Source organism: Bos indicus x Bos taurus, chromosome 13, assembly GCF_003369695.1.
Source record: "Bos indicus x Bos taurus breed Angus x Brahman F1 hybrid chromosome 13, Bos_hybrid_MaternalHap_v2.0, whole genome shotgun sequence".
NCBI lineage: Eukaryota > Metazoa > Chordata > Mammalia > Artiodactyla > Bovidae > Bos > Bos indicus x Bos taurus.
The window spans coordinates 75,250,650-75,267,486 of NC_040088.1; the positions used below are offsets into that span (position 1 = coordinate 75,250,650).

The following is a 16,837-nucleotide window of genomic DNA, read 5'->3' on the forward strand; positions in this document are numbered from 1 at the left end:
TCTTAAGTAAGGTGAAATCTCAAACTCTTTCATAGGGATTATGGGAATATGCTCTATGTGTCACTAGAAAATGCCAGGCAGCTGTTACACTGGCTCCAAGTTAAGAAAGGCCTGTACCCCTGATGCCAAGTTAGAAAAAGGTTTTCCAGAGTCATTTACATTAACAGACAGAGAATTGTGTGTCATGCCCTCCTCCCCACCCCCAAGGTACAAGTGAGTCAGAATCCACTGACCATTTCCACTGGTCTCTGCATAGGAAACCCCCAAAATAGCATGAGGCAAGAAGGCTAACACCAGCATATATTCTTCCACTGTTCAGTTCAGTTCAGTCGCTCAGTCGTGTCCAACTCTTTGCGACCCCATGAATGGTAGCACGCCAGGCCTCCCTAATCCATAACCAACTCCCGAAGTTCACTCAGACTCACGTCCATCGAGTCAGTGATGCCATCCAGCCATCTCATCCTCTGTCATCCCCTTCTCCTCCTGCCCCCAATCCCTCCCAGCATCAGAGTCTTTTCCAATGAGTCAACTCTTCACATGAGGTGGCCAAAGTACTGGAGTTTCAGCTTTAGCATCACTCCTTCCAAAGAAATCCCAGGGCTGATCTCCTTCAGAATGGACTGGTTGAATCTCTTTGCAGTCCAAGGGACTCTCAAGAGTCTTTTCCAACACCACAGTTCAAAAGCAAGGCCCCAAATAAAACCCCCATGAAAAAGATGAAAGGATCATAGACGGAAAAATGGACAATTTGGATTCCTGGCAAGGTTTTATCACTTAAACTTGTGTGATCTTAGGCAAGTCATGTGTTCATTTCAGATCAACTCAATTCCAGCAGGACAAGGTCCTTGTCTGTTTTGCATATCACCCTTTTCTAAAAGATGAGCCAAGCACCTGGCACATATTTTAGGAACCAACCAGTGTTTGAATGAAACACTTACCACTACTTAATATGTACCAGACAGACTGGTGGATGCAAGGTACACTCATTCCAGGGCATCCCTAAAGGCCTCCATCCCAGTTCCACCAAAGCGTCCTCAAACCCTTCCAGAATGCTTTTCCAAATAGCTACACAAACTGAAAAAAGCCCTGAGTTAATATAAAACACATTATAATGCAGAAGGAAATACGTGTTCAGCATAAGAATATACTTCTAATGGAATACATGAAAAATAACATGCACGTGTGTGTGTGTGTATATATGTGTGTGTGTATATATATATAATTTTTTTAAGTGGAAGTGTTAAGTCACTCAGTCATGTTTGACTCTTTGCTACCCCATGGGCCATAGCCTGCCAGGCTCCTCTGTCCATGGAATTCTCCAGGCAAGAATACTAGAGTGAGTTGCCATGCCCTCTTCCAGGGGATCTTCCCAACCCAGGAATCAAACTCTGCATTGCAGGCAGATTCTTGACCATCTCAGTCAGCAGGGAAGCCCTATATGTGTGTGTGTACATGTATACATGTGTATGTGACACACCTAAGCAGAGGAATAACATTAAAACAGGAACAAAATCACCTGGCCATGTGAAGAAAGACAATAGTTTGGTATTATGTGCCATGATGAAAGAAAACAAAAACTGAGTGTCTATAAAGAGAAAGGATTTTTAAAACAGCCCTTTGTCCTCCACACACCTTCAAAGGGGTATCTGAACTCTAAATACAAAACACACAGTTGGAAAGAGAATTTGTAAAAATACAGTTAAGGTTGTCTCTGATGATCTTCACTAAGCAGAACAAATACAGATGGGGAATAAATCTTACCTCAAATGTCACAGGTAGGGAAAGGAAAGCTTCAGAGCCCCTTAGGAAATTATAGGGATTTCACAAATAGCGGGTGATTAGAAATGGAGCAAACTCGAGGTGGTTCTGAAAAAAGAAGGTGCTAATGGAAATCATACCACCAAGTCCAGCAAACAGATTTGGAAGGGCCCAGCCACAAAGGCACCTCTGCTTCATTCAGTTAACAGCACCAACACACACAGGAGCAGAATTTATCTTCTCAAAACGAAAATGGCAATTACTATCAGTTTAATATATATCGATATTCAGCTCAGTCGTGTCCGACTCTTTGTGACCCCAGGGACTGCAGCACACCAGGCTTCCCTGTCCATCACCAACTCTGGTGATGCCATCCAACCACCTCATCCTCTGTCGTCCCCTTCTCCTGCCTTCAATCTTTCCCAGAATCAAGGTCTTTTCCAATGAGTCAGTTCTTCACATCAGGTGGCCAGAGTATTGCAGCTTCAGCATCAGTCCTTCTGATGAATATTCAGAACTGATTTCCCTTTGGGATTGACTGGTGGGATCTCCTCGCAATCCAAGGGACTCTCAAGAGTTCAAAAGCATCAATTCTCAACTTTCTTTATAGTCCAACTCTCACATCCATACATGACTACTGGAAAAACCATAGCTTTGACTAGAAGGACCTTTGTCAGCAAAGTAATATCTCTGCTTTTTAATATGCTGTCTAGTTTGTCATAGCTTTTCTTCACTGAGCAAGAGTCTTTTGATTTCATGGTTGTAGTCACCATCTGCAATGATTTTGGAGCCCAAGAAAATAAAGTCTCTCACTGTTTCCATTATTTCCCCATCTATTTGCCATGAAGTGATGGGGCCAGATGCCATGATCTTAGCTTTATGAACGTTGAGTTTTAAGCCAACTTTTTAACCCTCCTCATACATATATATACATATATATATATATGTATATATATATATATATGAATGACTGATAACTACAAAGGCTAAACAACACTTAAAGCATATCAGGTAAATATTAATACCAAATTGTATGATTTTCCTCCCAATGTTTCCTTACTAAGCTGGGCTTCATGTCCTGTTCTTTTTTATTAGTATGAAAAGGACAGAAGTTTCCATTCATAACCATTTTTCCAATCTTGTATGTTGTCTACAGAAGATATCGTGAAGGGGTATGATTGCATGTTTAAAATTTAAAATGCAAGTGTAACTTTAGCCCCAAATTCTATTTTGCATTTAGGCCTACCCTTCAGCTTGGTAGGTTGGGTGTTGAGAAAATGTGGTAGACCCCACCCACTCTGTTGGTAGGCACCTCACTCTGCTTCATGTAGTTCGTGGCCATAGTTCCTGAATTAGTTAGCTATTGCTGTGTGACAAATAGCCCAAACTTAAAAATAACAAAGTTATTATCTTAATTTCTATAGATCAGGAATTCAAGAGTAGCTTAACTGTGTGCTTCTGGCTCAGGGTCTTTCATGATGCTGCAGTCAAGCTACCAGCCCAGGAGATCTGAAAGTTTCAGTGAGGCCAGAGGGTGTACTCCCAAGCTCACTTCTATGGCTGCTGACAGACCTCAGAAGATCCACCTTCAAGGTCACAGAGAGGCATCAGTTCCCCACTGCAAGGGCCCTTCCAGAGGCTGTCTGAGGTCTCTCACAACAGAGCAGCTCACGTTCCTCTTCTCAAGGCCATGTCATGACACGGGAGCTGACTTTACCAAGAGAGTGTACAGTGAGTTAGACGGCAATCCCAAAAAGATAATGTCCATGTTCTGAGACGCGAAACCAGTGGATATGAAGTTATTTGGGTCTTTGCAGAGATAACCGAGTTAGGGATCTCAAGACTTAGAGATCATTCTGTATTAGGACTGCCCTAAACCCAATGATAAACGTCCTTAGAGGAAAAAGAGGACAAACAGCAGCATAGGGAAGATGGCCATGTGAAGACAGAGACCAGCACTGGGCTTATGTTGCCATAATCAGGAGCTGGAAGAAGCAGAGGGATGTTTCCCTAGAGTTTTTACTTTGATTTCTGAACCTCTGGCCTCCAGAAGTGACAGAATAAATCACTGTTTTAAGCCATCAAGTCTGTAGCAATTTGTTATGGCATCCCTGGGAAACAGATCTGAGAGAGAGAGAAGGTGGAGAAAGCAAGCGAGGGCAAGAAAGGTGGAAGCCACAGTCTTTTTGTGACCTAACCTAAGAAATTTCCAGGATTCTGACACATTCCATTCACTAGAAGGGTGTCATTAAGTCGAGTCCACACACGAAGCGAGAAGAAATACCAAAGAACCTGTGGACGTTTCTTTCCAATCAAAGCAGGGCCGTCTGAAGTTTCTGAAATTGACTTTCCTTAAGGATGAGATGCTGGAAAGAAGCTGGAGAAAATGTCTGAGTCTTGAGGATAGTACAAGATTTTTCTTAATGACTATTTGTGATTTCCACATTTTGTCAGACACTGCTGCATATGTCCAAGTAGATTATTGTGGTAAACTTTACTAGTAGAACTCAAGAGTGCCATAATTTACATACAGCTTATCTAAATAACGAGGCTTCCCCGGTGACTCAGCAGTAAAGCATTCACCTGCAGTGCAGGAGATGCAGATTCAACCCCTGGGTCAGGAAGATCCCCTAGAGGAGGGCAGGGCAATGTACTCCAGTATTCTTGCCAGGAAAACCCCATGGACAGAGGAGCCTGATGGGCTACAGTCCATGAGTTTGCAAAGAGTCAGACACGACTGAGCACGCATGCATCCATCTTAATTACTATTAACAATCAGGTGCCATAAGAAATCAATATTTCAAAAATATGTTTATGTATATCATCTCACTTAATAGTTTATCAGCTGTTCACAATACTCCTATAAGGCAGTTAGTATGATCAAAGAGACTAGGAGAGGCAGTACATTTTAGTGTTCTTTCTAGAGGGTTATACTGTGAGTCAAGACCCCAGATTCTTGTTGCTTCTGTTCCTTAACACAGGACCCTGGAAGAAATAATCTTTAGGAGCCTCAGGTTCTTTCACTGTAAAATTAGTTAGGATTCAGTGAGCTTTTATTTATTTGTTTATTTTTTTATGGCTGAATTTTTTTTTAATTTTTTTATTATTATTTTTTACTTTACAATATTGTATTGGTTTTGCCAAACTTCAACATGCATCTACCACAGGTGTACACGTGTTCCCCATCCTGAACCCCCCTCCCACCTCCCTCCCCATACCATCCCTCTGGGTCATCCCAGTGCACCAGCCTCAAGCTTCCTGTATCTTGCATCAAACCTGGACTGGCGATTTGTTTCTTATATGATATTATACATGTTTTAATGCCATTCTCCCAAATCATCCCCTACCTCCCTCTCCCACAGAGTCCAAAAGACTGTTCTATACATCAGTGTCTCTTTTGCTGTCTCATACACCGGGTTATTGTTACCATCTTTCTCAATTCCATATAGATGCGTTAGTATACTGTATTGGTGTTTTTCTTTCTGGCTTACTTGACTCTGTATAATAGGCTCCAGTTTCATCCACTTCATTAGAACTGATTCAAATGTATTCTTTTTAATGGCTGAATAATACTCCATTGTGTATATGTACCACAGCTTTCTTATCCATTCATCTGCTGATGGACATCTAGGTTGCTTCCATGTCAGTGAGCTTTTAAATTCCTATCAGCTCCACAGTAGTGGCATTACCTCTACTACCTCCAACAAGTAAACTAAAATTAAAGCTGTATATACATCAGAACTGAAACAGAATACTTGTAGCAAAGAAGAAGTACCAAAAAATTAATGAGCTGTCTCATTCCACAGTTTGGGCAAAGTGATTTTTCCTAACCCAGTGGTAGATCTCTTTCAATCTGGTGGCAATGACTTTCTCCCCAGAGAGTAGTCAGTTCAGGTACCACCTCCTCCAGGAGGCGTTTCCTGACCACCACGGGAAAGGCAGCTCCCTCCCTCCACTGTCCATTCTTATGGAACTTTTTATTTTCCTCATCGTCCTTACCATCATCTGAGAGCCTCTGCTTTTACATGAATGTGTTTATTTTCTACCTCTCTCTGCTGGAACCTAAGATGGAAGAGGAGAGGACCTTGGCAGTCTTCTTCACTGTATTTTTTCTATAGGCTAAAAGAGTACTCAAGCTCAGAGGAAGTGGCAGTACACATTGGTTGAATAGGCAAATGAGGTACAGGATGGTTTACAAATAATAATAGAGCCTTATGCAACCCACTCCAGGAGTCTCGCCTGGGGAATCCCATGGAAAGAGGAGCTGGTGGGCTACAGTCTATGCAGGTCTCAAAGCATCAGACACAGAGCATGCACACACACATAATTTATATATCTATAGTCTTACACTATTAAAAAGCAGCTCTGCATACACACTGAGGAAACCAGAAGGGAAAGAGACACATGTACCCCAATGTTCATTGCAGCACTGTTTATAATAGCCAGGACATGGAAGCAACCTAGCTGTCCATCAGCAGATGAATGGATAAGAAAGCTGTGGTACATATACACAATGGAGTATTACTCAGCCATTAAAAAGAATTCATTTGAATCCGTTCTAATGAGGTGGATGAAACTGGAGCCTATTATACAGAGTGAAGTAAGCCAGAAGGAAAAACACCAATACAGTATACTAACGCATATATATGGAATTTAGAAAGATGATAACAATAACCCTGTGTACGAGACAGCAAAAGAGACACTGATGTATGGAACAGTCTTATGGACTCTGTGGGGGAGGGAGAGGGTGGGAAGATTTTGGAGAATGGAACAGTCTTATGGACTCTGTGGGAGAGGGAGAGGGTGGGAAGATTTGGGAGAATGGCATTGAAACATGTAAAATATCATGTATGAAACGAGATGCCAGTCCAGGTTCAATGCACGATGCTGGATGCTTGGGGCTAGTGCACTGGGACGACCCAGAGGGATGGTATGGGGAGGGAGGAGGGAGGAGAGTTCAGGATGGGGAGCACATGTATACCTGTGATGGATTCATTTTGATATTTGGCAAAACTAATACAATTATGTAAAGTTTAAAAATAAAATAAAATAAATGAAAAAAAAAAGACGATAAAAACCATCCAATTTTAATTTCCATTTCAAAAGTGTTTTCTTATGATGAAGGGAGGAAGGGTGAAGTGATGAAGAAAATAAAATAAATTGTCTGACACATGAAAAAAAAAAGAAAAAAGCGGTTCTGTGTCTACTCCTTAACAACCTTGCCTGATGTACACTGTCCCACTCCCAGCTAATCATGGATGAGGAAACTCAGGCTCAGAAGGTTTGACCCAACAATTAGAATATCCTGGATTCAAGACTTCTCGGACCTCTACCTTAATGACTAATGTTCTTGACCTAGAACCAATCTTTTATTCCATAGTGCAGAGCTTGGTCTCACCAATATTTTCATCTGTAAACACCTCTATTCAAGCCACCAAGTGGTCTAATATTTAATCTTTGGGATTAGTAATGGCAAGCACAGTTAATAAGTTTACCCACTTCATATTTAAATCATATATGCTAGTATATGTTAGCTTAAGAAACATTTTAGTACTGAGGAAAATCTTCATTTAACTCAGTATCTGCTACTTATTTCAACAAATGTATTCTGCTGTTCCTGCCCATTAAGTACTGTGGCTCTGAGATTAACCTTTCCTGTTTGCTTGTGCCTGACCTCAAAGCATCCTAAATTACTCAAAGCAATTCTGATGGCTTTAATTTATGAGAACACCTCCAACTATTCATCTTTTAAATCCTGAAAATGATGATCCCTGCACAACAGCAGCTCTCTTTTTAATCTTAGCTGATAACTCTGATTAAACACATCCAAAGGCTGATTACCCCCCCTGCAGTTAATGCCACTGTCGTCGCTGCTAACTACTCATTTCACAGCGGGAATTGCCTTCAAGAGCCCATTTACATTATCACTCAGAATTGATTTATGGTGTTATTTCCTATTGATCACATAGGAAAAAGAAGGTATAGACGATGTCCTCCGAAAGCCTGCTAAGATGTCAACTGGCCCAAGCCAAGGATAGGCAGCTATTACACTCAGCCAGTAAAGCAACCATGTAAATACCGAGTTACTCCCCAACTGCAGACATTTTTAAAAGATACCATTTACTATTAGAATTTTAAATATTTCATCACAAAACCACTAGGGGAATGTTACCAAAATGGATCAAATCAAATAAAGAGAAAAAGAACATAATCTAAGTGTAGATTCTATGTGTACCATGTGAACAAATTGAGCAAAAAAAAAAAAAAAAGTGCTTTTTTGCTCTGCTAGATAGTTGGCACCCCACCCCAGTACTCTTGCCTGGAAAATCCCATGGACGGAGGAGCCTGGAAGGCTGCAGTCCATGGGGTTGCAAAGAGTCGGATACGACTGAGTGACTTCACTGTATTTTTTCACTTTCATGCATTGGAGAAGGAAATGGCAACCCACTCTAGCGTTCTTGCTTGGAGAATCCCAGGGACGGGGAAGCCTGGTGGGCTGCCGTCTATGGGGTTGCACAGGGTCGGACACGACTGAAGCGACTCAGCAGAAGCTAGTCTTTGCGCAAGCGGCATGCCTAATGACAGGGTAAAGGACACGCTGCAGGAGGCCGTGGTTCCAGCTCTGCAGATTTCTGCAGCCACACGGGTTTATCTGGAGAGTACCGTTAGTCAGCTTATGGCAGCGCAGCTATGCCAATGACAAAGAAAAGGCTTTCATTAATTCCTCCAGTAAACATGTATTGAAAGCCTCCAGCTCTGAAGCAGGCCTTTATTATGTCAGATGCTAAGGACTCTAGGGGTGAATGAGACAGATACGACTTCTGTTCTCCTTAAACTGCTATCCTGTTTGAGAAGACTGGTTACAAACAAGGAAACAATTAAACACAGATACCATCACTAACTGTGAAAATGCCACAAAGCAGTGTAGAGCATGTCAGAGTTCTCCTCAAAGGAAACTCGAATCTGTGACCCAGAAGGAAGCCTGTGTTGTGCGCTGGGTGAGCAATCAAAAGGCTAGGGCTCTGCCCTGAATGACATCACTGTCCAGGTGATGGTTTTCACGTTAGAACGCGTGAGAGCCTGTTCAAAACCAGAGTCTCTGACTCAGTACATCTGGGGTGGGACACCAGTTTGCATCTCTAACCGGTCCGCAGGAGGTGTTGCTGCTGTTTCTCCACGGAGCCCATTCTGAACACCTTCTGTCCTCCTCACGTCCATATTCATCATGAGGACCACAAAGGAGATAAGCTATACAAAATTCATTTACTATAAATGAAAGAGGTGGTAATTATAAAGAAATCGATTCAGACAGAAATTAAAATCCTAAAGCACTTAAGGAAAATGAGCCAATCAGGGTTGATTTGAGGAGGGAAAAAAAAAAATCTCATCTCTCTCTTCAGGAAGGAAGATGATTTTATGTTCTTCAAAAGCCATTTTTCTCTTTACGGAGTATACGGCATTTCATTTCAGAAGGGGCTCACGAGGGCTCTCGGGTCTCCGCCACAGACTGGCCGTCACACTCAGCAGCAAGCCCTCTCCGCCGCCGCCACAATCAGACACCTGCTGAGGGAGCCACGCAGTCAAAATCAGGTCACGTTTTGCAGAGGACTGACTCAGAGCTATCTTGTGAGCAACCCCTAGAAACTGAATTTCCTCAGGACTACAGGCTCCTGTTCAGCACACTGACTAACAGAACTGCAGGAAGCAAGGAATAAAGATGTATTGCCTAATACTCTGGTGGTTTGACTTAACTTTCCCTTCAGACATTTGATATTCACTCTCCAGTTCCAGCCCTGCTGAGAAAAACAATTTATTTCCCCACCCCCCCCCACCCCCGGCCAAGCATGGTTCTTCCCAAGGTAGTCTTATAATTTGAAAGACTTAAAAAGACTTCAGATCTTCCTCCCAAAATGAGGTTCTGTTGAAGCAACAGAAGCAGGGGCTGTCCCAAGGAAGAGATGGCAGGCATTTTAATCTCATTTTTATCAACAGTGATCTGAGTAAGTCACACACATTCAATAAAATTCAGTAAACGGTTAATCCTTCTCAACCTCAGCTTCCTCCTTTATGAAAAGTAAGTATTACCATAGACGAGTTGTTGGCAAACTTTTCCAGCAAAGGGTCAGACAGTAATGTTTCAGGCTCTGTGGCCGGACAACCCTGGTCTCAACTGCTCAGCTCCGTCCAACGAAAGCAACCACAGACACCAAGTAAACACACGGGCACGTCTGTGTTCTGACAAAATCTCTATTTACAAAAACAAGCAGCAGGCCTGGCCCTCACTGGCCACAGACTCGCTCCCTGGCTCAGGAATACCGACTTGGTCACTGCCACGTCTGTAATACGGACCTGGTTTGTTACTGGGAGCAACAGATTTAAACTCTCTGTACCTGAATTTCTCTCTGTGTTGGAAGAAAACATCATTTGCGATGTCAGTTCCTCACAGACATTTCAAACGGACTGCTGAGCGAATGTCTCAGAGCACTATGATTTCTTGATGAAGGGCACAAGAGAAGTCCTAATTATTACCAACAGTACCTTTTTTTAAGCTACCATCATCTGATGATTACTACACCTGGGAATGGCCTAAGGAAGCTGATCCTGCCACTCCGTGGCATTCACACATGTTATGCTGTGGCCTCTCGCCCAAGAGTTTCCCTTCAGATGATTAATGGACAGCACTGAGCTGGATGCTAATCATGCCCTTTGATGTTGTACAAAGATTAAATAGAAGCATTTAAAGAAAAAAAAAAAAACAGAGTCCACCATTTTATATACACAAATTTAACATTTTCCCATTTATCTTTGATGATTATTCAGCCCTAAGGCCTAAAAGTAGTGCATTCTCAAGAAATAAAATAGATATGTGACCTATGATGAAAATCATCAAATAAAGTTGATGTGACTTCTTTATTTTTATTTGTTCACCTTTAGAAGAAGGTCCATTAAGAGTAAGTTTCTTAAAATAACAGAAATGAACTTCTTTGCAAACTAGAAGCAGACTCACAGACATAGAAAACAAACTTATGGTTACCAGGGAAATGGTTGTAGGGTGGGGGAGTGATAAGCTAGGAGTTTGGGATTAACAGATACATACTACTGTATACAAAATAGACAAATGACAAGGACCTACTGTACAGCATGGGAATTATATTCAGTATAATACCCTATGATGGAAAGGAATTGAAAAAGAATATATATACATATGAAAATGAAAGTGAAGTCACTCAGTCGTGTCCGACTCTTTGAGACCCCATGGACTGTAGCCTACCAGGCTCCTCCCTCCATGGGATTCTCCAGGCAAGAGTACTGGAGCGGGGTGCCATTTCCTTCTCCAGGGGATCTTCCCGACCCAGGGATCAAACCTGGGTCTCCTGAATTCCAGGCAGACGCTTTAATCTCTGAGCCACCAGGGAAGTCCTATGTGTGTATGTGTATATATATATATATGTGTGTATATATATATATATATGTGTATATATATATAACTGAATAACTGAATCACTTTGCTATACACGTGAAACTAACATTATAAATCAACTATAGTTAAAAAAAAGACTAAATTTCTTAGATAAAAGACTTTGGAATTAGGTGTATGGTAAAATATGATTTAAAAACACAATATATAACTAACACTGATTTCATAATTTCTTAGAAATATTAGTATACATTTACATCCCTCATACCAGCAACTGGGGCTTCCCTAGTAGCTCAGTTGGTAAAGAATCCGCCTTGAGAGCAGGAGACCTGGGTTTGATCCCTGGGTCGGGATCCCTGGAGAAGCGAATGGCAGCCCACCACAGCACTCTTCCCCAGAGCACGGACAGAGGACCTGACGGGCTGCAGACCATGGGATCGCAAAGAGTCAGACACAACTGAACGACTTTCCCTTTCCTACCAGCAGTTATCAACCAGTCTGCCACCTTTAACAATCAAAGCATTTGACAAACATTTCTCTAGTATCCATTATACAAGAGACTTCTAGGAAGATGGAAAGTTTGCATAAATAACAATAATAATAGCAAGTGGCATGTGCTCTCAGCATGTTAACATGCAGTCTTCTGGATTTTGAGGGAAAGGAAGGTACTTTTAGTTGAGTTGCTTCATGGCAGAAGTGATATTTGAGCTGAGTTTGGAAGATAAGTAGAAAGGAAGACAGAATTCTCTAGAAACTCTCCAATATAGATCACATGTACCATGTACAGACATGCCATCTTGAGCAATTCAGATCATGTAAAAGGTTGTAAGCAGCTCAAGATAGAAGAGTAAATCATGGAAGGCCAAAGATAATCAGGCTAATAAGTCTGTGTTTGAGGAAAAACCCACTGAAGGATTTGGAGAGGAGCAGAGTTAGATTTAGGAAGAGGGTATTGCAACCCACTCCAGTATTCTTGCCTGGAGAAACCCCATGAATGGAGGAGCCTGGTGGGCTACAGTCCAAAGGGTCACAAAGAGTTGGACATGACTGAGTGATTAAGCACAGCACAGAGTTAGATTTTATTCATTCATTCAAAAATATTTCTTGAGCCCCTATTAGGTGCCATACATTTTTTCTGTATGGATACAACAATGAATGAAAAAGATGCAGAAAAACAACTACTGCCCTCATTCCAATCTGGGGACACAGACGAGAAACTAAATAAGTAAATGACACAGTGTATTTGAAGGTTAAATGCTACAGATAGACAATCATAAGTAACGTAGAGAAGTAATTAAAAATAGGTTAGTTAGGGTGATACCCGAGGTGAGGTTTGAGCAAGGATTTGAATTAGGTGAGGGCAAAAACCACACATATATCTGGAAGAACAGAATCCCAGCTGGAGGGGAGGCGGCTAATGAAAAGACATTAAAGATCAAGCAAAGCAGGCTGTGTGAGTGAGCGGGAGGACAGAAGACGGTAAGGAGGGTCCCACATCACCTGGAGCCTGCAGACAGTCACAGGGACTTGGAATTTAGGAATATTCATCTACGAAGACTGGGCAGAACGGACTGCGGGAGGGCAAGAATTAGAAGTAGAAGCAACAGGCAAAAACCTCTTTATCAGGTGAAAATGTTTGAAACCATTCATTCGTTCATGTTAATTAGGCACATATGCTAGATATTGATCCCAGGATTGAAATTGAGATGGACAAGCCTTGGCTACAAGAAGCTGACCCTCTCAAAGATTGACGACAGCATGAACAGAAATGTCCAACTGGTTGACGATAAAAACCTATAGAAATCTAAATTTTATTATGAATCCAAAAAAAACCTAGTATTATAAAAGAGAATGTATCAAATGGTCAAATCATACAAACAGTCCTTCGTTCACATTCTAAGTCAATTCCTTAAAATACTGACCAATATTCTTTCCACTCATAAGATAACTTTTGATAAGAATGACTGGCCATTCTACGTCAAAAAAAAAGAAAATCATTTAAAATACCCAAGTAGTGAAGAAATGCTAAATCTTTGAGGCTTATCATTCCACCGATTATGATGGATCACAGAATACAGACTCTAAGTATAATTAATTCAAATACAAGCACTTATGAATAGATTAATTTAGCAAGCATGAAGGAAGCAAAGACCAGTCCAAAATTACCAAGTTTGTCTGTAACCCAGACAACAGCATTTTGCAAACAAATTGCTGATGCACGAAGATATTATCACTGGTGACTGGATGACTGGCTTTAGTACCTTAAATGATAAAACCGCTGTCACAGAGGACAGATAGGAACTAGACTCTGCTGTCAAACTGTCATGGAATTATTAAATATGGAAGGGAAAAATGACCCAAACAGTATGTAATGAGCTCCCTTTTCATTCTTTCGCTACAAAAGCACATCTGTGAATTGTTAATGACTCTGAAATGGATGAACCAAATTGATGAGAAAGAAAAACATCTCTCAGGGATAGGGAAAAGGAAAATGAACACACAGAATGTTTATAAAATATAATCTAAAACACAAGGGCTGGTGAAAGTACTGTGATACACTATGGAGCAGTGTGCAAAGTCTAAGCTGTTATTTCTTACTGTTTTCATTGTTTTTATGTTTTTTAATGTAGATCATTAATCTCATTAAACATAGAGAAACACGGAGATCTATTCACAAATACCCCATATCTGTGGCGTTCTTGAGGTGGTTCTGCCATCCTAGTCTGGGAACTGCTACCCTGCTGGATGATTTTCCTTTTTCCCCCTAGATGTGCCCTCTGGGCTGGTGTGTCATCTGATTCAGTATCTCAGCTCACAGAGATTCCGTACTGAGTTCTGGCGATTGACTTTTCCATGGCTAGAGTCCTTGTTCTACAAAGACTTATTTGCCCTGGAATGCCCAGGAATTCCAGTCATGGAATTCCTCAAGCACAGGTATACACTGATCTTTGTACCTCAGTGTCTGGTGTTGTAGAAGCCTTCAACAACCCTGAACTGAGCTGAATGACAATCAAGGAAGCTCATACAAGAGGGATTTCAGACGGGAGCAGCCACATGAAACAAAATGATCATGGTGTCTGTCCATACAACAGATCCACCATTCAATTTGGTCATAGTTAATCATTCTGAGGCTATCTGTCTTCAGAAATCTCAGGGCTGAAGAACTTTTGATTTGTGCTTTAACTTATAAGAAAGAAAGTACTGAATCAATAGGAGACTACAATTATTCATTGGTTTAAGGACAGTCACCAGTCTGAAAATCATCAATAATCTGCTTGTCCTCAGGGTGGAATCAGTTGACTGTATCACGAAGGTAGTATGGCAGTAAGAAGGAAGAAAGACCAATATTGGTAAATAGGGAATTCTATCCTCCCAGAAAGGGAAATCTCCTTTAATACTCAGGGCCTCTGAGTCAGAGGGAGTGCTCAGAATACCACTGCACGCAGAGGACTTACATGACATAAATATACTTTCCAAGCAAGAGTGAGGGCCATTGGCCCATGATTTGACTCTTTCACACAAAAAAAACAAGGAAAGGAAAAGGAGAAGCCATTAAAGGAAAAATTAAGCAGTATATAACAGACGTAGTTTCACTAGCAATACACTGTGTGGAATCCAGAATGTAGTATTGTTAATTTCCACAAATAATATCATTTTAATATATTACTACTCACTAAAAATCCTCAAATTTAAATATACTTCAGTCTTAAAAATATAACACACTTGATCTCGCCACTCACGCATGTCCATGACAAATTCATTCCTATAACTAGTCTATAGAGTCCAAAGGTTGTGTTATAACATTTTAGTCACATATTCTCCATGATTAAAACAGTAAAAAGAAATCAACTTCATTTTTAACCCCCACAAAAAGTGTTCACCAGAAGGTTATCGTAAAAAGCAGGTGAATGGAAAAAACAACCAATTGGTTTCCCAATTTCCAGACCAGTGCACGGCTTAATGGTACAATGAAACCCTCTACCTCCACCCCCAAGCCCTGAAGATTATGTGATACAAAACATCGGTGCCTTTAACCAGCTTCTCTTTCAGTATTTTCTATTCCACATCACCCTACGCAGTTGGCTAAATGACTAAGCAACAAGGTCAATCAAATGCAATACTTTTCTCCATTCAAATATAATGGAAATTTTGACCATTCCACATTCTAAAGAGCAAATACATTCTCACTCTGACAACCACATTCCATTGGCTTTTCCTGAAAGCCAAGCGTGACAGATGCTTTGGCTGTAATTGCCAATCAGCCTTTCCATGGCAGCTGAAAACACAATACATCACTTTGATCTCCTTTGCTCTAAACACATCCACAATCAAGAAACCTGAACAAGGAATAAGAAATTGGCATCATTTCTAGAAGCTGTCACTCCACAGCATTTAAATACTATAAGGTGTAGTTTGCTCATATTTTTATTTTTCTGTTTCAGAGACACTTTGTTGAGGATCTGAACAAAAAACACCTACAATTAAACATTACTATATATATATGTCAAAAAACACATTTCATTACCATGTACAAAATCTCAATACAAGCACATTTAGACACCGCCACTGCCACTTCCTCCTCCAGTTACCCACCTGAGGAATAAAACAAGAATGCTCATCTGATTTAGAAACAGTACTCAAAAGAGCTGAACTCACATTTTGCAGGCAGGTCATAGCCACACGTGATCTTTGCATGTCCAGTTTCACAGCCGTTCAGGTTACGACATTCAGCGAGCAGACAGGGCCCAGCTGCTCTGTGAATACAGCCATCCACTGCAGGAGAGAGAAAAAAGTTAGCCCATGTTTGCTGTTTTGGAAATAAAGGCACCACCTGGAACAGGGAAAGCCAAGGAACTCAAGTTTTTCCTCTTAGAAATCCCCACACCCCTGGGGGAAGGAAACCCACGGTGTTCAGTCCCTTAAACACCATTTTCTCCTCTCTCCAATTCTCTCTCTGTGCCTCCAGTTCGTGTGGTCGGCAGAAGGAGCAGGGTTCAGGAAACGGCAATGCAGTTTAACGTTAAACAACAGGATCCTTAGCTGGTACTGCAGCCTGGATTTGTAGTCTATTCCAGCTTCAACTGGAAATACTCCCACCATGTCCATTTCAAGCTATCAACTCCATGTCACCTAAACACAAGATTGCGAAGAAATGCTACTGATTCTGTCTCCAAGGTGGTAAGTGCTGCCTCCAGTACACCAGAGGTCGTAGAAGAAAAAAGGTCAAGAAGCAAGAGAATAAAAGGCACTTGGGAACATTTGCCATCATGGCAAAACTGACAGTAAAGCTGTGGAAGAAGGACCCAGACCTCTAAGTTCCTTCCCCTCTCAACGTACGGCACAGATACAGTAGGTATCTGCAAGGTATCTAGGGGTTAGATGGGGGGCAAGAGTGGCTCACGTCTGGAAAAGTGCCTAGAAGAGCGGCCCTCACTCTCTTGACATGGAAAGGAGAACCTCCACAAGCTCCCGCTCCAGTTCTGCTCGCCGAAGAGGCCCTGCTCCTCCCCAAGCCCGGGTCTCACCAGCTTTCTGAATCTCACCTCGCCCCGCTTCATCGCTGCCCTTCACAACGAGGATGACCTTTTGAAAACACACACCTGATGCCACTGGAAATTAAAGCTTCATTTGACTAGATTAGGGGCGAGCAACGTAGGTAGG

General features: G+C 41.5%; 1 protein-coding gene across 3 annotated transcripts in view; it reads right to left on the bottom strand.

Moving 5' to 3' along the window:
• The window catches only part of MACROD2 (MACRO domain containing 2), a 2,312,183-nt gene that overhangs the window by 1,528,857 nt on the left and 766,489 nt on the right, over positions 1–16,837 (bottom strand). For all 3 annotated transcript variants that reach the window (XM_027560273.1, XM_027560275.1, XM_027560274.1), the window contains exon 5: positions 15,833–15,949. In XM_027560273.1, the coding sequence (XP_027416074.1) occupies positions 15,833–15,949 (117 nt within the window). The remainder of the gene's footprint in view (positions 1–15,832; positions 15,950–16,837) is intronic.